The sequence below is a fragment of the Oncorhynchus masou genome, chromosome 7, assembly GCF_036934945.1.
Source record: "Oncorhynchus masou masou isolate Uvic2021 chromosome 7, UVic_Omas_1.1, whole genome shotgun sequence".
Classification (NCBI taxonomy): Eukaryota; Metazoa; Chordata; class Actinopteri; order Salmoniformes; family Salmonidae; genus Oncorhynchus; species Oncorhynchus masou.
In genome coordinates this window covers 14,004,047-14,028,252 of record NC_088218.1, presented here as the reverse complement: position 1 = coordinate 14,028,252, position 24,206 = coordinate 14,004,047, and the positions used below count along the sequence as shown (strand labels likewise).

At 45.5% G+C, this 24,206-nt stretch overlaps 1 protein-coding gene across 1 annotated transcript in view; it reads right to left on the bottom strand.

Moving 5' to 3' along the window:
- LOC135543323 (striated muscle preferentially expressed protein kinase-like) overlaps positions 1–24,206 on the bottom strand; it is a 63,636-nt gene that overhangs the window by 19,682 nt on the left and 19,748 nt on the right. Inside the window, 24 exon segments of the mRNA XM_064970502.1 lie at positions 1,079–1,136; positions 2,974–3,174; positions 5,533–5,632; positions 6,231–6,399; positions 6,575–6,687; positions 6,821–7,117; positions 7,361–7,567; positions 7,682–7,786; positions 7,904–8,023; positions 8,298–8,533; positions 8,699–8,888; positions 9,041–9,199; positions 9,449–9,522; positions 10,778–10,964; positions 11,153–11,328; positions 11,428–11,516; positions 11,610–11,794; positions 14,940–15,122; positions 17,610–17,756; positions 17,885–18,492; positions 18,698–18,939; positions 18,942–19,623; positions 21,285–21,423; positions 23,528–23,635. Of these exon segments, the coding sequence (XP_064826574.1) occupies positions 1,079–1,136; positions 2,974–3,174; positions 5,533–5,632; positions 6,231–6,399; positions 6,575–6,687; positions 6,821–7,117; positions 7,361–7,567; positions 7,682–7,786; positions 7,904–8,023; positions 8,298–8,533; positions 8,699–8,888; positions 9,041–9,199; positions 9,449–9,522; positions 10,778–10,964; positions 11,153–11,328; positions 11,428–11,516; positions 11,610–11,794; positions 14,940–15,122; positions 17,610–17,756; positions 17,885–18,492; positions 18,698–18,939; positions 18,942–19,623; positions 21,285–21,423; positions 23,528–23,635 (4,775 nt within the window).

The window sequence follows — 24,206 nt, the reverse complement described above, 5'->3', positions numbered from 1 at the left end:
CTGCAGCACAGAATATCTCCTTTAACACATTTGACATTCTATATTCTACATTCTGTATTCTATATTCCATATTTTACATTCTACAATGAACAAAAATATAAACACAACATGTAAAGTGTTGGTCCCATGTTTCATGAGCTGAAATAAAAGATCCCAGAAATCTTACTTACTCACAAGAAGCATATTTCTCTCAAATGTTGTGCACATATTTGTTTACATCCCTGTTAGTGAGCATTTCTCCTTGGCCAAGATAATCCATCCACCTGAACGGTGTGGCATATCAAGAAGCTGATTAAACAGCATGATAATTACACAGGTGCACCTTGTACCGCGGACAATAAAAGGCCTCTCTAAAATGTGCAGTTTTGTCACACAATGCCACAGATGTCTCATGTTTTGAGGGAGCGAGCAATTGGCATGCTGACTGCAGGAATGTCCAACAGAGCTTTTGACAGAGAATTGAATGTTAATTTCTCTACCATAAGTAGCCTCCAACATCGTTTTAGAGAATTTGGCAGTACGTCCAACCGGCCTCACAACCAAGTGTAACCACGCTAGCCCAGGACCTCCACACCTGGCTTCTTCACCTGCGGGATTGTCTGAGACCAGCCACCCGGACAGCTGATGAAACTGATGAGTATTTCTGTCTGTAATAAAGCCATTTAGTGGGGGGAAAACTATATTTGTTTGACTGGGTCTGGCTCCCCAGTGGGTGGGCCTGGCTCCCAAGTGAGTAGGCCTATGAAATCCATAGATTAGGGCCTAATTTATTTATTTTGATTGACTAATTTCCTTATATGAACTGTAACTCAGTAAAATTGTTGAAATTGTCACATATTGCGTTCCTATTTTTGTTCAGTATATATTCTACATTCTACAATCTACAGTCTATATTCTACATTATATATTCTATTTTCTACTTTCTGTTTTCTACATTCTTGTATGCGCAACATATAAAAAAAACCTATTTGACTGAATTTCGCTATCTTTTAGATAAAGATAATTGAGTCGTTCTTGGTTGATTTTTCCATGCAATCCAAAGCACACTCAAACATAAGGTCAACAGGCCAAGGCAAACCTCGGACTCCATGACAGTAGTCTTCTTGGTCAGTCGGTCCAGAAGCTCCTCATGGCATCTTCACACAGCAGTTAAGGAGAATAGAGGTATAGTGTGTAATAACCATAGAGATAGATAGAGGACTCTAGTGCCCAAAACCCCATTTTAGCATGGGCAGCGCCATTGAGGACTTTAACCATTTTGAAGTAATCAACTGGGTGGGACTTCCTATGGGTTAAGGAGGGATCACATGATTCAATTTGTGTCATCAGAAGGGATCAGCCAATGAATTATACTCGTGAGCAAACAACACAGTACAGGTGGCAGTATACACCCTTTCAGTTTGTTCACCAACTCATAGACATAGTAGAAGGTGGACTACTTCAAAATGGAGATGGCCTCAATGGCTTTGCACATGCTCTCACAGGCGCCATCATGAGACAGATACAATAATGCAATGTCTATATAAGTCTATGGTGATAACCTTATCGCGATAGTCCAAGTGGGAGGCAAATGACATTTTTTATAATAAATGAACCAAACTCCCACACATGGTGTCTCCTGGTAATGAAACCAATCTGTGATGAGTCAGGAGAAAGTAGCGCTTCGGTTCAGTCATGCCTCCAGGGGAGCAGAAAGGACATTGAGATTAATGCTATCCAGCAGTTCTCTCTCATCCACACAGTGGGAAGAAGGTGGGAAGAAGGCTCTTGGCTCTGGTATGTTCATGGAGAGGATTTTATGCAAAGACGTTGGATCAATGCCATATTTTGATCCATATTGGATCTAGCTGTAAACAAAATTGAATATAATTTGAAAACAAACAATTCTAGGAAACACGATGTTGGTTTCTGGTTGAAATCTGGGCTAAATTGAGTACATTGATGGCTTTAGTTTTTGATGCAACATACATAGATGAGATATTTAGATTAACAGGGAAAGAACCTTGTCGCAACCAATACAATACTGTCTCAGAGGATATGTTACATTCAAAATGTTAATCTCTTGTAATGTGGCTTCTTCCATGCTGACCAGACTGCCCACGGTACGTGAGCGTTGCAAAATAAATGTATACATGCATATTGTTCAATCATTTCATCCAAACTGCTCGCGAGCGTCTGTGTATCCAGTCGCTAAATAGTTTTATTTTAGACACGTGACGCTCTGCAAGTCCCGCCTCTGGTTTTTACAAACATATACCCACATGGGTGATTGAAAGATGAACGGGGTCCACACTCCAGTCAAGTTGGTGGTGGTAATGCCAACCACCATATAACATCCACAGAAGAAGAAGAAGAATGAACAAGGAGAGATGAATCAAAGCAAAACTAAGTCAAAACTAACTAGGTTTCCTCTTTATCTGTGGATTAATTGTTGGAGTAGAGAACACACCACTTTAAGTGACTCAAAATGGGTCAAAATTCTACAAAGATCCAGAAAAAAAGGACCATAAGCATTTCAGGTAAAATAAACTAATGTTTTCTAAATCCAGAGGCGCTACATCGCAAGACCTAAGGGAACACTTGTGAAACAGACCAAACAGACTAGACCGGGGTTTGGTGTTTGAGAAGTGAAAGATTCTTCTCAAAATCTAAAGACACAACCTAGATTGGAGCAAATGTCTTAAGGAGTTGAACATGTTATTTTTCCAACCTTGTCAAAGTGACAAAAGGACAAAAACAAGGTCAATGAATGTTTAATGTGTTTTGACCTCTCCCCAAATGAATAGAGTTGGTTCACAGTTGGTATTTTATCCTGCGTGTCGTGAAAGCGTCTGGTGGGGATAGACAAAATCAACATGCGCATGAAGGCGCATGATGGCGAACACGGACTCATGCGCAGAACCGGTTAGGTCATCATGTTATGGGTTTTCTGACAACTGAAATGAATCAAAGAATTGGTCAGTGAAAGGATACAGCTCAGTGATGATGACAACCATGTTCTTCTTCTCAAAGGCGTCATGGAAGTAGAGGATTTTCTCGTGGTTCAGCTCTGACAGAAGGTTCATCTCCCTCAGGGCCAAGGCCTTCCTCTTGGCCCTCGCAGACACGAACTTGGCCGCGTACTCCACCTTCCCCTTCTTCTCAGACACCCTCTTCACATAGGAGAACGCCCCACTGGAAAACAGTCGCACAATGATGATATCAATGCAATAACTCTAGGAGAACGCCCCACTGGAAAACAGTCGCACAATGATGATATCATTGCAATAACTCTAGGAGAACGACCCACTGGAAAACAGTCGCACAATGATGATATCAATGCAATAACTCTAGGTGAACGCCCCACTGGAAAACAGTCGCACAATGATGATATCAATGCAATAACTCTAGGAGGACGCCCCACTGGAAAACAGTCGCACAATGATGATATCAATGCAATAACTCTAGGAGAACGCCCCACTGGAAAACAGTCGCACAATGATGATATCAATGCAATAACTCTAGGAGAACGCCCCACTGGAAAACAGTCGCACAATGATGATATCAATGCAATAACTCTAGGAGAACGCCCCACTGGAAAACAGTCGCACAATGATGATATCAATGCAATAACTCTAGGAGAACGCCCCACTGGAAAACAGTCGCACAATGATGATATCAATGCAATAACTCTAGGAGAACGCCCCACTGGAAAACAGTCGCACAATGATGATATCAATGCTATAACTCTAGGAGAACGCCCCACTGGAAAACAGTCGCACAATGATGATATCATGCAATAACTCTAGGAGAACGCCCCACTGGAAAACAGTCACACAATGATGATATCAATGCAATAACTCTAGGAGAACGCCCCACTGGAAAACAGTCGCACAATGGTGATATCAATGCAATAACTCTAGGAGAACGACCCACTGGAAAACAGTCGCACAATGATGATATCAATGCAATAACTCTAGGAGAACGCCCCACTGGAAAACAGTCGCACAATGATGATATCAATGCAATAACTCTAGGAGAATGACCCACTGGAAAACAGTCGCACAATGATGATATCATGCAATAACTCTAGGAGAATGACCCACTGGAAAACAGTCGCACAATGATTATATCAATGCAATAACTCTAGGAGAATGACCCACTGGAAAACAGTCGCACAATGATGATATCATGCAATAACTCTAGGAGAACGCCCCACTGGAAAACAGTTGCACAATGATGATATCAATGCAATAACTCTAGAATGACCCACTGGAAAACAGTCGCACAATGATATCAATGCTATAACTCTAGTAGAATGACCCACTGGAAAACAGTCGCACAATGATGATATCAATGCAATAACTCTAGGAGAACGCCCCACTGGAAAACAGTCGCACAATGATGATATCAATGCAATACCTCTAGGAGAACGCCCCACTGGAAAACAGTCGCACAATGATGATATCAATGCAATAACTCTAGGAGAACGCCCCACTGGAAAACAGTCGCACAATGATGATATCAATGCAATAACTCTAGTAGAATGACCCACTGGAAAACAGTCGCACAATGATGATATCAATGCAATAACTCTAGGAGAATGACCCACTGGAAAACAGTCGCACAATGATGATATCAATGCAATAACTCTAGGAGAATGACCCACTGGAAAACAGTCGCACAATGATGATATCAATGCTATAACTCTAGGAGAATGACCCACTGGAAAACAGTCGCACAATGATGATATCAATGCAATAACTCTAGGAGAATGACCCACTGGAAAACAGTCGCACAATGATGATATCAATGCTATAACTCTAGGAGAATGACCCACTGGAAAACAGTCGCACAATGATGATATCAATGCAATAACTCTAGGAGAACGCCCCACTGGAAAACAGTCGCACAATGATGATATCAATGCAATAACTCTAGGAGAATGCCCCACTGGAAAACAGTCGCACAATGATGATATCAATGCAATACCTCTAGGAGAACGCCCCACTGGAAAACAGTCGCACAATGATGATATCAATGCTATAACTCTAGGAGAACGCCCCACTGGAAAACAGTCGCACAATGATGATATCAATGCAATAACTCTAGGAGAATGACCCACCGGAAAACAGTCGCACAATGATGATATCAATGCTATAACTCTAGGAGAATGACCACATCTTTCAATGGGATTGAGTTCTGAGAAACCAAAAGTCCTAGTTGAGAAAGTTAAGGGACATGAGTATTAATCAGTACGTGACACCTTGTTATCGTTCAACTTCTGGTGAGTCAAGCCAAGCTCTACCAGAGAAAAACAAAAAGCCTTTGTGATGTGTTCCTCTATTGACGGGTGACTCACCTCTCCTCTATTTCTGTCTGCTATCATTATGCAGTCAGGGTGTTGTTTGGTGTGGTGGAATTCCCCCTACTGACCCTTGTGGCCACCGTTCACAGTGCAATTTAATACAGATAGCAGCTACCACTCGCAGAGCCTTCAAATACAGAAGAGATAGCCTGGCAGAGCGGATGATTGCCTGGTCCATGACTCACCGTCCTATCTCCTTGTGTACATCGTAGTAATCAGTCAGTCTCCTCATCTTCCTCAAAATGGACCCCTCATCCTCCATGGGCTCCACCACCTCCTTCCTCACTGCAGGCAAAGGGTTGGAACAGGGGGGCAAGGTTAATGTGGGTTAGTGGGTGGGTTGTGTGTGTGTGTGTGTGTGTGTGTGTGTGTGTGTGTGTGTGTGTGTGTGTGTGTGTGTGTGTGTGTGTGTGTGTGTGTGTGTGTGTGTGTGTGTGTGTGTGTGTGTGTGTGTGTGCGCGTTTGCGTGCGTGTGTGTGTAGGCGTGCGTGCGTGCGTGCGTGGGCTGACAGATGGTTTAATAGTCTCAGACACCTTGTGGTCCAACCCATATGGAGCAGATTTGGTTGTTTAACTCTCGATTACAACAAGCTTTGGCTGAGATATTACAAGGACAAACAGATGCAATCCAACTAAAACTGACATGTCTGGCACCAACAAATAATAGGAAAAGCCTTGGTACTGTGACATCTGTGTTAACAATATTCAGTATGCAGAAAAAACACACTGTGTCTTTAACACCTTACCATAAGGGTGTGTTAATCAACAGTAATTAATCAATTATATAAGCACTATGTATCATTCCTGTAGATGTTTTTCAGACTTATCCCAATATCTGTATATATCCTTATACATTTCAGACAATATAGACTATGGTCCTGACCTTTGTGGACAGTGAGTTCAGCCTTGCAGGAGACTTGCCCAGCCAGGTTCTTGGCGGTGCAGGTGTACAACCCTGAGTCCTCAGGCCGGGCGTTCAGCACCACCAGGGAACACTCCGTATCATCGTACACAAAGGTGAAGTGACTGCTCTCTGACAGGAGAGTGTCATCCTGGAACCACAGAACAGATAACCACAATCAATTCCACTTGATCAACTATCATGGAGGAGTAGGTTTGTTTTCCTGGAACCACAAAGGAGTTAATCATCCAACAACCTGCTTAATCACTGCAGAATAAGTTTATGTGGTGAATGATATGATATCCATCCATTGACTCTTATCATACCTTGTACCACAGAATATCAGGATCGGGTTGTCCCTCGACAACCACAGCAAAGCGAGATGTCTCTCCTACATGTATTTCCAAGTCCTCCATGATGGACTCAAATTTAGGACGCACTGTTGGGAGAAAAGGAGGATAGAGAGTCTGGGGTCAGTTTGGCTTTTTACCTCATCATAGTTACAGTAAGCACCAGGGCTGTTAGCTGATTCTAGATCTGCACATAGGGGTGAACTTTGACCCCAAACTCACCTGCCATGGCCAGTAGGATGGTACAGAGGTCGCTGCCAAACTGGTTGTTGGCTGTACAGACCAGCTGACCAGTGTCAGTGCTCTTCACCCTCTGGATCTTTAGGGTGTGTTGGTCGTCGTCTGGCATGCTCATCTCAAACATCCCTGGCTTGTTGAGCAAAACCACTCCCCTCCTCTTCCAGGTGACCACAGTATTGACGTGGTTAAGGGTGAGGGTGATGCTCACGGACTGGTTCTCCACCACGTACACAACGTCAGGCTTGTCCAGGATGATGGGAGCTTTCCTCTGATAGGGACCTGATAGGGATCAAAGGTCTAATGATCAGGGGATCAAACCATCATCTCGGATGTATTGACAGACCATCATTCTCTCACAATAGTAGATCCGATATATCCGGCTACATATCCATGTAATTATAATATTTTTGTACACCTGCTGCAATGTGTTTGGTGACATTGCTTTTGCACTATGTTTACATAAATCAATTTAAACTTTGAACCTCCAACATAACTGTAGAGACTTGGAGCTTATATAAGCACCTCTATCCATGAGCTGCACCAGGTCAGTGGAGGGGGAGGGTTTGCTGAGGAGCTTGGCGGTGGCCGCTAGGACCCTGAAGGCATAGCGGACTCCCTTGGAGAGACCGGTGACTGTGTAGGTGGTCTCTCTCAGGTTGGAGACTATGATGCTCCACTGGATGGAACCCAGAGGCTGCTGCTGCACTGCATACATCAAAGAACTCCCATCTGGAAGTACAACCATGAGGGTTACTGTAGTAGTGTAGCGCATTTGGAGGGTAGAGGAGCCTGAAAGGGACTCAAATCCAGGTCCCTGTGACTCTCAGTTATATTGAGGCATACCTATGGAAGAGTCAAGCCTCTTTGGTTTCTTCCAGCTGAGTGTTATGGTCTTCCCTGTTATGGACTCTACCACTGGAGGACCATCGGGGGGATCAGGAACAATATCTACCAAGGAAAATACCAACACACTCATACTGTAATCAGTTGGCACAATGATTCTCGTGGCTTTTTTGGTTGGAACATCTGTTGCTGTGATTGCTGGTGGATGGTCCCCATCCATACCTGTGACGTAGAGGTGTGCGTAGCAGGCTGCCTTCCCCACTTTGTTGGAGATGACACTCTTGTAGACGCCCCCGTGGCCGTGACACACACAGCGGATGACCAGACTGTGGACATCCCTGTCTGGAGGAGGAAGAGAGAGAGAGATGACACAGGTAGAGGAGGGAGCGAGAGAGAGATAACTAATGTAGAGGAGGGAGAGAGAGAGAGATGACGCAGGTAGACGAGGGAGAGAGAGAGATGACTAATGTAGAGGAGGGAGAGAGAGAGAGATGAGGCAAGTAGAGGAGGGATAGAAATAATGAGAGAGAGCAAACGAGAGAGAGAGAGAGAGAGAGAGAGAGAGAGAGAGAGAGAGAGAGAAAAAAAAAAAAATAGAGAGAGATTACTTCCTTACGCTGGGTCATCTTCCTGTCGTCTGTGCTGTGTATCTTCTTGCCGTTGTGGTACCAGGCAATGGTGGGGTAGGGCAGGCCCGCCACCTTACACTTTAGCACTGCCTCCTTCCCCTCGATCATCTCCAGGTCAGCCAGGGGCTTGACGAAGTCAGGCATGGTCCTCTGCTCCTGCTCCACCTCGCTCTCCAGAACCTCCGGCTCCTCAGCGATGGAAGGCATCTTCTCCAGCTTCGCCCTGGAGAGAAGAAGGAAGCAAATAGAATGAGAGACCGAAAGAAAGGGAAATACAGAAGAGAAGACAATGAAACACTCCTATTATCTGTTTTTAGACCACTGAGATGAGGAGAAGAAGCCACTGCAGACTAGTGGGATCACCCCACGTCTATGGTTTACACCGTACATGTGAGAAGAGACAGCGGGCCGCGGTTCCTGCGTGTAGAGTTCGGCTGTGGACTCCGCCTTTCCGTGTGCGTTCTTAGCGATGGCTGTGTAGAAGCCCTCCGTGTCGCTGCTGACGTGGGTGATGACCAATGAGTAACGGCCTCCTTCCTGCAGGAGACGCACATTCTCACTCTCCTCCACCGGGTTCTCTGGATGGAGATAAACACAATATGGTAGATTCATAAAGAGTCAACCAATGGGGTAACAAAGAGACATTACGAGCCATACTAGCCTACATTACCAATTTGCTGTCCATTCTGTACCAATAGGAAATACAGTACTTTCTAAGAGAGATACTTACCGAAATGGTTCCAGGTAACGATGGGAGGTGGGGACCCGCTGACCTTGCAGTCAAAACAGGCGGTGCGACCCTCTATGACCTCCAGGATGTCCAGCTTGCGGGTGAACAGGGGCTCCCTGGAGGGAGTGACCTTTAGGTGGGCACTGGAGGTCAACTCCTCTGGAAAAGGAAGGAAAATCATCAGCAATTACATTAATGGTTTCCAAGTAGTTTATAGACAATAAGTGATTTACAAATTATTTAAAAAAGAGGTTTTAACTCATTGGTTGAAATTGTGTAATCATCATTTTTGATTCTTGCCAAATAGTGTGGCTGTATCATTACATTACTTACAACGGCAGCAATTCATTACTGTCGTATAAACCCATTATTTGGCAAGGAAGTTTTCTTTCTGGAGTTGTCATTTACCGTTGGCAGTGCTCAGCTTGCAGGTGTAGGTTCCACTGTCGTCTTCATGTACTGAGTTTAACAGCAGCCGGCACCTGCAATGGAAATCCCCTCTGTCAGCTACCTGGACCTTATTACACGCTCCATGAGCTAACACTGCCTCACATCCACTTGTGTGGGCTGTTTCCTTCATTAGAAAAAGTGAATGTCCATTCACAGTTTGCTTACGGATGAAATGTTGTTATGTCAGAAATTGAATTTTGAAGGCCCCTCCATATTGTTCTGACAAACCATCCAATCTTCTCAGATCAGAGTGGATGAAGGAGAAAGGGGCATGGAAAGGAAATCAATTCAAAGATTGAAGGCACACCCTCTATTGCTCTCATCCATTCAATCAAGGGAAAGGGAAAGAATTCACTTAAAAGCATTGAGGCACCTTTCCCTTTCATAGTGTCTAGGCCAGGGCACTCCAACCCTGTTCCTGGAGAGCTACCCTCCTATAGGTTTTCACTCCAACCCTGTTCATGGAGAGTTACCCTCCTGTAGGTTTTCACTCCAACCCTGTTCATAGAGAGTTACCCTCCTGTAGGTTTTCACTCCAACCCTGTTCATGGAGAGCTACCCTCCTGTAGGTTTTCACTCCAACCCTGTTCATGGAGGTTTTCACTCCAACCCTGCTCCTGGAGAGCTACCCTCCTGTAGGTTTTCACTCCAACCCTGTTCATGGAGAGCTACCCTCCTGTAGGTTTTCACTCCAACCCTGTTCATGGAGAGCTACCCTCCTGTAGGTTTTCACTCAACTCATGGAGAGCAGGAGAGCTACCCTCCTGTAGGTTTTCACTCCAACCCTGTTCATGGAGAGCTACCCTCCTGTAGGGTTTCACTCCAACCCTGCTCATGGACAGCTACTCTCCTGTAGGTTTTCACTCCAACCCTGTTCATGGAGAGCTACCCTCCTGTAGGTTTTCACTCCAACCCTGTTCATGGAGAGCTACCCTCCTGTAGGTTTTCACTCCAACCCTGTTCATGGAGAGCTACCCTCCTGTAGGTTTTCACTCCAACCCTGTTCATGGAGAGCTACCCTCCTGTAGGTTTTCACTCCAACCCTGTTCATGGAGAGCTACCCTCCTGTAGGTTTTCACTCCAACCCTGTTCATGGAGAGCTACCCTCCTGTAGGGTTTCACTCCAACCCTGCTCATGGACAGCTACTCTCCTGTAGGTTTTCACTCCAACCCCAGTTGTAACAAACCTGATGCAGCTTATCAACCAGCTACTTATTAGAATCAGGTGCGCTATATTAGGGTTGGAGCGATAGCAGGGTTGGAGAGCCTTGGTCTAGTCCTACCCACCTCTTCCCGTTAAAGGTCATCTTGCAGTTGAGGAGTGCCGGCTGAACCAGTTTCCCATTGGACAGCCAGTCTACCTCCACATCCAGAGGCCCGGTCATGTGACACTCAAACATGGCCGACTCTCCGGCCGTCACCGCTACGTCTCGCACCTCTCTGATGATGGCCAGGGCTTCCTGTGCCGGGGAGGCTGGGGAAAAGACAGAGGAGAGACCAACACACATCTGTTACTGTTGCAGCTAGAAACACAAGCATTTTGTTGCACCTGCAATAACAATACACTTTGATTTGATTTGGAGTTTTTTCAAAATGCAGCTGGCACCAACCCTAATGGTCAGTCACTGACGTTGGTCTTGTGGATTTTGGAGCGATCTTTACCTTTGACCTCTAGTTTGCATTCGCTCTGCTTGGTTCCGTATTCGTTGATGATCTTGCAGGTGTAGAGTCCTGCATCAGATCTCTGTGCTGAAGTGATGATCATTTCACTGGTGCCGTGCTCTGTCTCACGCACAATGAATCTTCCATTGGTTTTTAGGGTCACTTTGTCCCTCAACCTAGGTGATAAAAACAGGTACATTCTGAGCTCTTGCAAAAGCAAACGAGAGAAAGACATGACAAACTGTACTGAAACACACTGAATACTGTATTCTTACCAGTACACCATAGGTTTAGGCTGTCCTCTGACTTTGACAGACATGGTAACCTCCTGTCCCTCTGTCACCCCGTGGTCATTCAGTGCTGCCTATCAAACCAAAAACTAAGACTGTCTAAAAGCCGGGACATTGAATACTCAATCACCCTTAGACTATTGAGATGCCCCCTGAATCTTCTTTACCTGAAAGGAGGGAGGATCTTTGAAGAAGGCGTATTTAGACTGTGGCTCCACCCCTCGTGAGGGTGGTTCTCCAATCTCCATGACCTCCTCCAGGGGGCTCAGGTACTCCTCGTCTGATTGGAGGGGACTCGTGACCTCCACTAGGGGCAAGCTGCTCGGCTTCCCACCATGCAGCTGGGTCAGCTCTGAAGTAACAACATAATACTTGTTTATCATATACTGTATCATTTGAATGTATTTTAAGGATGTCCCCACCAGAGGAGGCCGGTGGGAGGAGCTATCAGAGGACAGGCTCATTGTAATGGTTGTAATGGAATGGTACCAAACACATCAAACATATGGAAACCACGTTTGACTCATCTGCATTAATTCCATTCAAGCCATTGTAATGTGCCCATTCTCCTATAGCTCCTCCCACCAGCCTCCACTGGTCCCTACAAAATGGTGCCCCGTTTGAGCACGATCCTTTGCAGCATCAAAATTAACAGAACAAGCGCATTGTCCTGTCTATGCAACACAGAGCGATGCAGGGTAATAAAAATACATTTTGTAATATAGATCAAACATTACTCATAATAATTCCACAAAGACGTTTATGGACCAGCCCGATATGCCAAAGTAGTTAACAAAATGGACACATTGTAACTTGATAGTGTTTGTGAGGCATAAAGCTGAGAGAATGTAGCAATAAACATTAACTGAATTGCTAGAACATTCAAAATTAGCTTCCCAACAAGCAGCTTATGCTTGCTCCACTGTCTCTTGTTCTGCTTGTGTGTTGCTCTACTTGTATCACCATGGTGACAAGAGTGTTTGAAGAGATGAGAGATTTAGCTGGAGCGATGGAGACACACCCACAAACACACACACACACACACACACACACACACACACACACACACACACACACACACACACACACACACACACACACACACACACACACACACACACACACACACACACACACACACACACACACACACACACACACATTGCTGAGAGACCCTTTGAAGTGACCAGCGCTGGACAGATAATGGATTAATCCCTGAATCCCTGACCCAATCATTCTGTGAGACTAGCCCAGCGCCACAGGAGACACACTGTCTCCACCACCAGCCTCTCCACAAGTCACAGTTAATTCAGCTCCACAGAGGAACCATAGTATTGTAGCAGCCACTTCTTTACAAAACCATGGGCTCCAGAATTCAATTTCACTGGCAAGATAAACAGACAATGTTCTGACAATAGAACGAGAACAATCGACAGAAGCTATAGATAAACTATGAAAAGCTTCTCTCCTGTTAGGAAAAAGAACAGGGTAGCTTAGTATATATAGAAACTGCTTGCTTCGATTGCTTGGCCACACACATGAAGAGATAAAGTGATCAAAATCACAGAGACTAAAGCTAAACAAGGACATCTGCAGAAAGAACAGAGGACATACAGGCATTCTAGATGTTTAGAGGTCTTAGAACCAGAAATGAATGAGTAAACAAGTGAAAACCCTTTGATGTTAAAATGTTCTAATTTCTTCTAACTATGCCTAAGAAGTTTCAGATGTGGAGATCGAGGACTCACCTCAGAAGTTACATGTCTGAGTCGAGCCTGTGCACAGACAACCAGCACCAGCTTTATTCCTGTAATGCAGCCAACGTTTACACAAATGCTGCATGAAGCAAGACCTAGCCTGCTGCTAATAACCTACCAATTCAATCTCATCCTCCTCTCCCTCTCAATGTCCTCCTTCTTCTTCAGCTCCAAATTCTCTTCTTCCTTCTCTCTGTCCTCCAGCAATATTACGTCAACCCACATTCCCTGTAGCCTAAAGGCTTTGATACAACAACAAAAAATTAACTGATAAAATCAAGTCAGACTGCAATATTGCAGTATTTACGTGATTCATAAACACCAAAGACTTTTGGAAAGCATCTCATATTGTGGGTATATACTCCAGTTGCAAAAACTCAGCATTTGATGTACGTGGGTTAAATTCAGACGTTTAATACCCTAAATCTCCTCTAATACACTACCGTATAAATCCCAACTTGATGCGCCAAAATCCTCACCCACCCCACAGAACCATAGCAACACGACTCATAATCTCATTGTGCATGAGTTTGGCAATTCCCCTGACTCGAATCATCGCAGATAAAGAAAGGGTCTGTGATCGTAACATTAATCTCACACTGGGACATACAACAGACCACCATTGAGAACAAGAGGCTGCTATATATACCTAGTGGTAGCCTCCACTGGCCTAATATGGCCAAGCAGGCCTGGACGCTGAGCTAGTGCCAGAAAACTACAGCAGTAGTGTTCACTCTACAGGGTAACACTGTGCAGTTACATTACAGGACTGGATAAAGAGCTTGTGGCACATTCAAAGGAAGTTTAAATAGTTTGGCTTCCTCAAAAGATATGGAAGGAGTGGCTCTAAGAGAGCGAGAGACATGTATGAGCATATTGTATGTATATTGGATTGTCACAGAGATCTGTGTGTTTCTGTTTGAGGTAATAATTGTATTATTGCAGCCATTACTCAAGTGGCTGGAAAGGACTGTGGTTGCATTTGGATTTGATGCAGGAGTGGTACTGTTTGTCTGCATTGAGAGCTGTGGTGTGATTTATCTTTTTATATAACCACAATTCAAACTATTGACTATTGACCGAACCAAAAGACATCTCAGCTAATAATACACAAACTAAAGTTTTATGTCCAAGAGGAATAATCATTCTGTTGACAAAGACTAATCCCCAGTTTTGAACATCCGCCTAACTCACTGAAAACCCAGGGACCTTTAGTGACTGGAGGGCAAGTCTTTGTTTTGAAATACACCAGGGGACACAAATGCCTTTCACAAATCATGAGTTGCCGTGGCAACTATATGTGAATGGAGCTTGTGCTAGGGATGGGATGCCCCTTTGTAGTTATGAAGACAAAATGTCAGAGCAGAGCTGGCAGGGGATTAGGATGGGGACTTGTGGTGTTTGCGAGTGTGTGCGTGCATGCATCTGTCTGTGTGTGTGTGTCTGTGTGTGTGTCTGTGTGTGTGTGTGTGTGTGTGTGTGTGTGTGTGTGTGTGTGTGTGTGTGTGTGTGTGTGTGTGTGTGTGTGTGTGTGTGTGTGTGTGTGTGTGTGTGTGTGTGTGTGTGTGTGTGTGTGTGTGTGTGTGTGTGTGTGTGTGTGTGTGTGTGTGTGTGTGTGTGTGCATCCCAGACAACAACAACAAATGGTGTGCCTTTAATTCCTAGTCAATTGATCAACTAGAATGTATGGCCTTCTGTGTTCATGCCTGTGTGAGTGTGTCTGTCTGTAACCCCGCTCACCTGATTTGATGTAGAGCGTGGCGTTGCAGGATGCTTTCCCGGCCGCGTTGACAGCGGTGACGCAGTATGTCCCAGCGTCTCCAGACCTCATCTGGGTTATCAGTAGAGAGTGCTGCTCCCCCTCAGCCCTGACCACATGGGACGGGCTGCTCCTTATCAGAACGTTACTCTTCTTCCAAGTCACTGCATTCCAAGGGGTCACACACAAAGACACATCTCAGACCACGCTCAGACAGCTTAATCACAGTCCCTTCCCCTGTGTCTAGGTGCAGAATGATGTGTGGCCCCTAAGCACCAATTCAAAGTCAGTTTGACATACAGGAAATATTCAGACCCCTTCCCCTTCGTCCAGATTTTCTGACATTACAGCCTTATTCTAAAATAATTTTTATTCTAAAAAATGTTAACTCATCAATCTACACACAATACCCCATAATGACAAAGCGAAAAGAGGTTTTTAGCATTTTATCAAATATATAGAAAATAATAAACAGAAATATCTTATTTACATATGTCAGACCGTTTGCTATGACACTCAGAAATGAGCTCAGGTGCATCCCGTTTCCATTGATCATCATTGAGATGTTTCTATAACTTGATTGTCCACCTGTGATAAATTCAATTGATTGGGCATGATTTGGAAAGGCACACACCTGTCTATATATGTTGACAGTGCATGTCAGAGCTAAAACCAAGCCATGAGGTCAAAGGAGTTGTCTGTGGAGCTCCATGGCAGGATTGTTTCGAGGCACAGATCTGGGGAAGGGTACCAAACAATGTCTCCAGCATTGAAGATCCCCAAGAACACAGAGACCAACATAATTCTTAAATGGAAGAAGTTTGGAACCATCAAGACTCTTCCTCAAGCTGGCCGCCCGGCCAAACTGAGCAATCGGGGGAGAAGGGCCTTGGTCAGGACCAAGAATCCAATGGTCACTCTGGCAGAGTTCCAGAGTTCCTCTGTGGAGATGGGAGAACCTTCCAGAAGGACAACCATCTCTGCAGCACATGAAAGGGCACATGACAGCCCGCTTGGAAAAAGCCACCTAAAGGACACTCAGGCCATGAGAAACAAGATTCTCTGGTCTGATGAAACCAAGACTGAACTCTTTGGCCTGAATGCCAAGCGTCACGTCTGGAGAAAACCTGGCACCATCCCTACAAATACGGTGAAGCATGGTGGTGGCAGCAACATGCTGTGGGAATGATTTTCAGAGGCAGGAAGAGAGAGACCAGTCAGGATCGAGGGGAAAATGAACAGAGCAAAGTACAGAGAGAACCTTGATAAAAACCTTCTTCAGAGCGCTCAGAACATCAGACAGTGGCAAAGGTTCACCTTCCAACAGGACAGCGACCCTAAACACACAGCCAAGACAATGCAGGAGTGGCTTCAGGACAAGTCTCTGAATGTCCTTGAGTTGAGTGGCTCAGCCAGAGCCTGGACTTGAACCAAATCGAACATCCCTGGAGAGACCTGAAAATAGCTGTGCAGTGACGCTCCCCATCCAAACTGACAGAGCTTGAGAGGATCTGCAGAGAAGAAATGGAGCAACTCCCCAAATACAGGTGTGCCAAGCTTGTGTCGTCATTTTTAAAATATATTTTATTTCACCTTTATTTAACCAGGTAGGCCAGTTGTGAACAAGTTCTCATTTACAACTGTGACCTGGCCAAGATAAAGCAAAGCAGTGCTACACAAACAACACAGAGTTACACATGGAATAAACTAAATGTACAGTCAATAACACAATGGCAAAGTCTATATACAGTGTGTGAAAAAAGATTAGGGAGGTAAGGCAATAAATAGGCCATAGTGGCAAAATAATTACAATTTAGCAATGAAACACTGAAGTGAATGATGTGCAGAAGATGAATGTGCAAGTAGAGATACTGGGCTGCAAAGGAGCAAAAAAAGAAATAACAATATGGGAATGAGGTAGTTGGGTGGGCTATTTACAGATGGGCTATGATAAAGTGCAATGATCTGTAAGCTGCTCTGACAGCTGGTGCTTAAAGTTAGTGAGCGAGATATGAGTCTCCAGCTTCAGTGAGTTTTGCAATTCGGTCCAGTCATTGGCAGCAGAGAACTGGAAGGAAAGGCGACCCAAAAAATAGTTGGCTTTGGGGGTGACCAGTGAAATATACCTGCTGGAGCGCTTGCTATGGGTGGGTGCTGCTATGGTGAACAGTGAGCTGAGATAAGGCGGGGCTTTACCGAGCAAAGACTTATAGATGACCTGGAGCCAGTGGGTTTGGCGACGAATATGAAACGAGGGCCAGCCAACAAGAGCATACAGGTCGCAGTGGTGGGTGTATATGGGGCCCAAGAAGACTCAAGGCTGTAATCACAGCCAAAGGGGCTTCAACAAAGTACAGAGTAAAGGGTCTGAACACTAATGTAAATGTGATATTTTCATTTTCAATTTTTAACAAATTTGCAAAAATTTCTGAAAACCAGTTTATGCTTTGTCATTTTGGGTTATTGTGTGTATTGTGTGGAAAAAAACGATTTAATCCAATAAGGCTGTAACGTAACAAAATGTGGAAAAAGTCAAGAGGTCTGAATACTTTCAGAAATCACTGTATTACCTCATCATGGTCCAAATGTGCTTGGGAAAGGCAAAAGCTGACCCCAGAGCTTTGCTTAACCTCTACCTGGAGATGACCTACCTATTGGGAGGGGGCTGCCAGTGATGACACATTTGAGCAGGACCTCAGAGCCAGAGGTGACAATGGTGTCCCCCAGGGGCCTCTCAAACGCTGGTTTCTCAGCTGGCCCCTCATCTGCCGACATGTAAGAGTCATCTGAATCGTCTCCTACAACAGAAAGGCAGGAGCTGTATTACTATCCTTCTATACTGTAGATATTCATCTATTTAGGACGGTAGCACATTAATGTCTAGCTGATGTGTCGCCCAGTGGATACCTGCAATTCAGTGTCCTACCTGTCTCAGGAGACATAGACTGACTTTCCCGAGACTTTCCCGAGACTTTTCCCTTCTTCTGAGTCTTGGAATCCCTGCCCTCCTTCTTCCCTGCTCTTCTCGTCTTTTCTCTCTCTCTCTTCTCTCCGGCCTCCTCCTCTTCCATTTCCATGAGCTCGTCCTCCACCAGGATGGTAGGAATGGTCATCTTCAGCGAGGGAGACGTCCTCCCCGGCTCTCCCTTCCTTCTCTTCGTTAGAGGGCTGATGGAAGGGGTGGAGATGGGGGTGGGGGACAGCCGTGGGGGCTTAGGGGGATAGGCAGAGGCTGGCTCTTTGGCATTGGTCGGTGATGGTCCTCTCTGCATGGTGGGGCTTGGAGACCTGGGGCTTGGAGGCCTGCGGTGGTGTAGAGGTTTCTCAAGCTCTTTAGGAGAGGATGGCCCTTTGGGGTAGGTAGGCGATGTTCTTTGTGCGGTAGGGGTTGGAGACCCGGGGTGGTCCATTCTGGGTGGAGGCTGCTCCAGCTTTTTATCAGCAAAAGGCCCTTTGGGTGTTGGAGATACAGGTGGTTGTTCCTCGGCCGTGTGTGGGGGCTTCACCGCTGTGGGAGAGCTCCGAAGACCTTCCCTGTGTCAAATGCATTATGTAATGTTGGCACAGAAAATAGAATAGAAAGGAATTATGTCATTTATATCTGTAATGTGTGTGTACATATATCACTATTGAGCTGTCATAGTAGTGTGTACCAACACACACAGGCACACACACGCGTACACACAAATCGACCAACACAAAAACACACACACAATGTTAATGGATCATCTCAGCCTACCTGGTTGGGCTTTTCCGCGTGACTCTTGATGAGGGTGATCGTCGTCCTGGTAACTGGTTAACCAGTACTGTCTCCATGGAAACAGAGCCTTTCCCCACATTTTTAGACTCAGACGGCTGAGCTGACGCTGAAGCTGAATCATGCTGCTCCCGTTGAGGAACATTCCTTTGATCTGTCAGACCCTTCTCATGGGATTGGGATGATTTTCGGGATGAAAACTCTCTTCAATGCTCTTCCTTAATAGTCCTCTCTCCTCCAGGACCTTCGCCCTCTCTTCCAGCTTCTTGACCACCTGAGGGGGAATGGGCTCCAGCTCGCCCACAGACTGTCTCTCAATCTGGGGCAACTGCTCGGTGGAGTAGGCCTTCTTCAGGTTGGGCCTCCCCACCAGCTTCTTGATCCTGGCCAGCTCCTCTGTGAACTTGTTCTGGAAGCTCTGGACCCTCTGCTGGTAGCTTGGTTTGTCCTCCAGAGACGAGGCCCTCTTCTTTCCGAACGTGGAACGCCTTGAGGCCGCGGCATCCGGCTGGCTTGTCCCCTCCTCTTTGGAGACCCCCTCCAGATCGCAGGATGCCGCCCGGCCGAAAGAGCGCCCAGATCTGACCCCCGCACTCACCTCACTCACCTTTTGTTCAAACTCCTTGATCTTGTCAAAGATCTTGGGTGCGGCGCGGGCCAGTTTGGGTGTCTTGCCACCACTGCTGCCGCTGCTTGAAGTATGGGAGGAGGCTCCTGACAACATCCCTGGGAGTTTGTTTTTGACCACAGCTCCTCCTAGGGAAGGGTCTTGGGTACTGTGTGAGATGACACTGTTCTTATGGGAGCTGAGAGATGTTGTGGGTTGGGATACAGTTTGACTGGACTGGGGTGAGGCAGGACTGAAGGATGGGCCTGTTTGGGTTTGGGGGAGAGAAGGAGATGGGATCCTGGAAGATGGGGGTTTTAGGGAAGTGGAAAGTTAGACGTATAAAGAAGGGACAAGGAGAGGCCCAGGTTTTTGGAAGAGGAAGAAAGACCATTGGATGTTTTGTGCTCGGTAGAGGATATTTGCTTGAGAACGTTTGTTTGAATCTTGTAATTGTGTGTGTGTGTGTGTGTGTGTGTGTGTGTGTGTGTGTGTGTGTGTGTGTGTGTGTGTGTGTGTGTGTGTGTGTGTGTGTGTGTGTGTGTGTGTGTGTGTGTGTGTGTGTGTGTGTGTGTGTGTGTGTGTGTGTGTGTGTGTGTGTGTGTGTGTGTGTGCGTGCGTGTGTGTGTGTGTGTACGTAAATGAGTGTCCACTGCTTTATGAAATAGTAATACCGTTTATAGTCAACATAATTTGAGTGTTGATTTCTCATCAGGACAGAGGTACCGTTCACAAATAAACAGAACATGGAATGGCCATAAATGAAGTGATTTTAGCACAGATAACACTTCATTTATATGGACACAAACCTCAATACACTATAGTAGATAATGCATGGGTCTAGCACAACATGTGTAGGAGCCAAATAGATCATATTGTATATTTGTATGTTTCCAATTCATGATCCCTGTCAAGTGTATGTTCCCCCTGTACAGGCCAATGGAGAATACAGGTAGAAGTCATTCAAGCTCCAAGGCCTACTGGGAGTGACTGGAATGGCAGGACACAGGATTTTGCCCAGACCAGACCATGACATGAATGGTCAATGTTACTATGTTGCAGTGACACATAGAGAAATAATACGAGCGCTGTATGAATTAATCTAATACTAACTCTTCCAACATAACCAGAAAAGACCCCTATTCATCAACTATGAAAACAATCACACATGCTTTGACACACACACCTCTCATGTTAGCTGGACACACAGTCAGTTTCGTTGGGATGAAACTAGCTCGCAAAGACATGCAGACAAACATCAGCTTTGATTCCCACTTCCATTCATGCGTGTGACACCAACGCTATGAGGATATCCAGGATTATCTGACGTCAATGCAAGTAGAACACGGGAAACAATTTGGTCAATATACATGGCATGCAGCAAAAACCAAGGGAAACCGGAGGCTTCACTGGTACTTTTTGATATCATAATCAAATAGAACCAAGCTCAAGACAGAACTGAACACAGCTGGAAAATGCCATGGCATGAAGTCAAAGGAAGGTATGATTTAACAAACAGAAATAATATACTATTGGAAGCAATGATGATTTGTGAAAAGCTAAAAGGCAAGGACACAAAAGGAAATTTAAAATACATGATCAATTCGATAGAAAATATGAAATCTTTGGGAATAAATGGATCTTGGAAAATCATGATGTGTAATATAATATTTTGTGTTTGTTGTATCTGTTAAAGTTGGGAAATTGGTTTGGAGGCCACTCTTTTTCTAATCAGTGAAAAGAAGAAGTTGTTCCTATAAAGGCATGGAAAACGTTCTTCCCCTGTAGAGGCTGAACATGCTTCCATAGTAGTCGCTTCCTACAGACACACTTTCCTCTGACCCCAGCATGGGTTGGTTAGTGCGAGCCAGGTTAGCGTGTGACGCCCGGATCAAGGGCTCCACTCCCAGGTGTCTGACTAGGGCCCCTGGCCCCTTATCGGTCCCTCCGCAGAGAGCTTGCCTGCTGGGGTGTGTTGGGTCCTGGGCCCCTGGGGGCCGCGAGCCCAAAGCCATGAGCTCCCTCTCCACCACTGGGTCATGGCCCCCAGGAAGGGTGGCCCTCCGGTCAGGGCTGGAGTCCATCATCCTACATCCTTCACCTGCAGGGACAGAGGACAGGGGTCAGGGGTCAGTCTGGAGATGGAGACTTAGAGAATAATGTGGATTAGAGAGAGAGAATTTAAGGAATAAAGGAGAGAGAGAGAGGAGAGAGAGTGGGGGAAAGAGAAGGAGAGAGCATGAGCGACAGGGAGAGGGAGCGAGAGCAAGAGAGAGGTAGAGAAAGAGAGAGACAGGGAGGGAGGGAGGGAGGGAGGGAGGGAGGGAGGGAGGGAGGGAGGGAGGGAGGGAGGGAGGGAGGGAGGGGGAGGGAGGGAGGGAGGGAGGGAGGGAGGGTTAAGACAAGCACTAGAGGAATGTCTAAACCAACAAAGATGATTGATTAAGTAGAGAGGCGGGAAAGAAGGAAATAAGTAAATGTGTTCCACCCCGAGCCCTGAAACAACCCCCGAACTCCATCAATCAGTGATTGACATTTTATCGACTGGAGATGGAGACAGAAATGCGTCGGCAGCTGAAACAACTTGAAGTCAGCAGCTTCCTTTAACGACTAAACCCATTTATTGCGTCGAGACTAGGAAACGAGGGAAAATAAAGCAAGCAGCATCTCCCACGAGCACTGAGGATTCTAAACAGACTCAGCTCCACAGACAAAACACAAATTCAGATCTCTAAAATGCTCAATATGAGCAAACTGTAGTAGACGGAGGATGGGGCCTACTAATAAAAGCACACAGCCTTCCAAAATCTTGCCATGCAGATCCTTAAAAGCCTCTCTGGCAGTGAGGTGGATCCCCTCTGGCAGTGCTTCTCTGGGCGCTCTGAGTGGAAGGAAGGGGAGTGGTCTCTGAATCCTCCCACGCAGGTGTGGAACGGGATTTGTTTTAAATGGGTCTTCCATTTTCCATGACTCATTCTGAAGCTAATGATGATGAAAGACATTATCCTCACACAACACCTTACTAACCACAAGCATCCTACTTGTATGCATTATCGGTTAACAAAAGGTTCTGTTGGAACCAATTAAAATGTTTACTTTTATTTTGGGGGGAAAGGAATTAAATGATCTGGTGGAATATAATTGACATGCATTAGCTACATTATTAGTGAAGATGATTTCTGTGCTGAGCTAAGGGACAGTTAATCGAAGAAATGCAATTTGCGTTGTTATCTGGTTGATACTTGGTAATGGATTCAACATCTCACTGCAGGTGGGGCGATGAGTGAAAGCCAAGTCTTTGTGTTGGTTCCTTCGTATGAAAAGAACAAACACTGAATCCTTCCTCCACTCTCATATGATAGCGCCATTCTCTCTCTGCTTCTCTCCTCTTTCGGGAACGACTGCACTCTCGGTCTGTCAACACGAAACCTTCGAAAGTGCAAACAGTCTCTTTACAACCGAGCAAGGAGGACAGAATTGAACATAGATTTGTGCTGCTAGAGGAGTGTATCCATATTCATGGTCTACATTTAGACAAGCTGGTGACCCCTGTTGTGAAGCATCTGCTTTGGTGGCACCGATGAGCACTGTGATACCCCCATAACAAATCATCATCAGTTCCCTATCAAATCCTGTTTCATCTATATTTCCATACACAAAGAGTTGGTGATGCTAAGTAAAGGGGTGGCATGATGTGATGTTCACGATGGGGAAATGCTCTGTTTTCTGAAAGCCAGGGCTCTCTATCCAGACCATAACTCTGTAGGGTGGCAGAGACAGACAGACAGACAGACAGACAGACAGACAGACAGACAGACAGACAGACAGACAGACAGACAGACAGACAGACAGACAGACAGACAGACAGACAGACAGACAGACAGACAGACAGAGAATGCAACGGCTCCAACCGAGGCAGCATGTAGGTCAGAATGTCACATTGTTACACCATTACATCATGGCGTGAAGGATTAAAGGAGTCTGTCACATCATATATACGTTTCATCCAACGAGTAGGGCTTATGCCAGCATACACATAGTGCCATAACCGACAGTCACGTTAAAGCCATGCAAACACATGCATTTACTTAGTGCCAGAAGAATTATGCTTATGTCTTAATCCCGGAAACCTGATTTACAGACTTGATTAAGGACAGGCCTCTAAATCACAGATCATGCTCAAGTTAATGAATTAAGTGAATTACCTGCAGGCACTCTACGGCCAGCCTTGTCCTGGTGCCGCCCGCCAGGTCCTTCCTTGGTTTCAATTGGGACCTGGGGCTCCGTGGCTTCATCCTCTGTGGTTTCAGAGTCTGAGGGGAGGAAGATAAGGAAGAGGACGGTGAGAAGAAACCGAGAGAGGAATAAAACAACAGCTGAGTCTGAGTCACAGTGGCAAATGACACTTCATTTTCACTTAGCGACAGAGAGGATAATGGGTAATAGAGTTGAGCATTGGCAGGTCTCCTTCAGAGGTAATACAAGGGGGAGTCACTGAACCGTGTGATAAAATAACTGATATGTTTAAAGATAATGATTAAATAGTTCTACCCTAGTATAGTTTATGTAGCATGTATAAGGAATAACTAAAGTATTAAACATAAGTCCAACTAGGTTGGACTGGGAGGGAGAGAAATGTGTGTGTGCCTAAGAAAATACAGAGAACAATTCAACTGTGTTTGAACCGACCTGGCAGGAACTCTGAGGAACCTATGAGGACAGGGAGTACTTCTCAATGTTCCCCTAATCTCAGGGGAATGGAACCGTCGGCTGGGTAGTGATACACAGTGGTGAGAACTATGGAGAAGGATACAACTCACCTACTGTTGGTGTTTATGTATGTGCGTAGGATATCTACTGTTTGTGTGGAAGTATGTGCGCAGC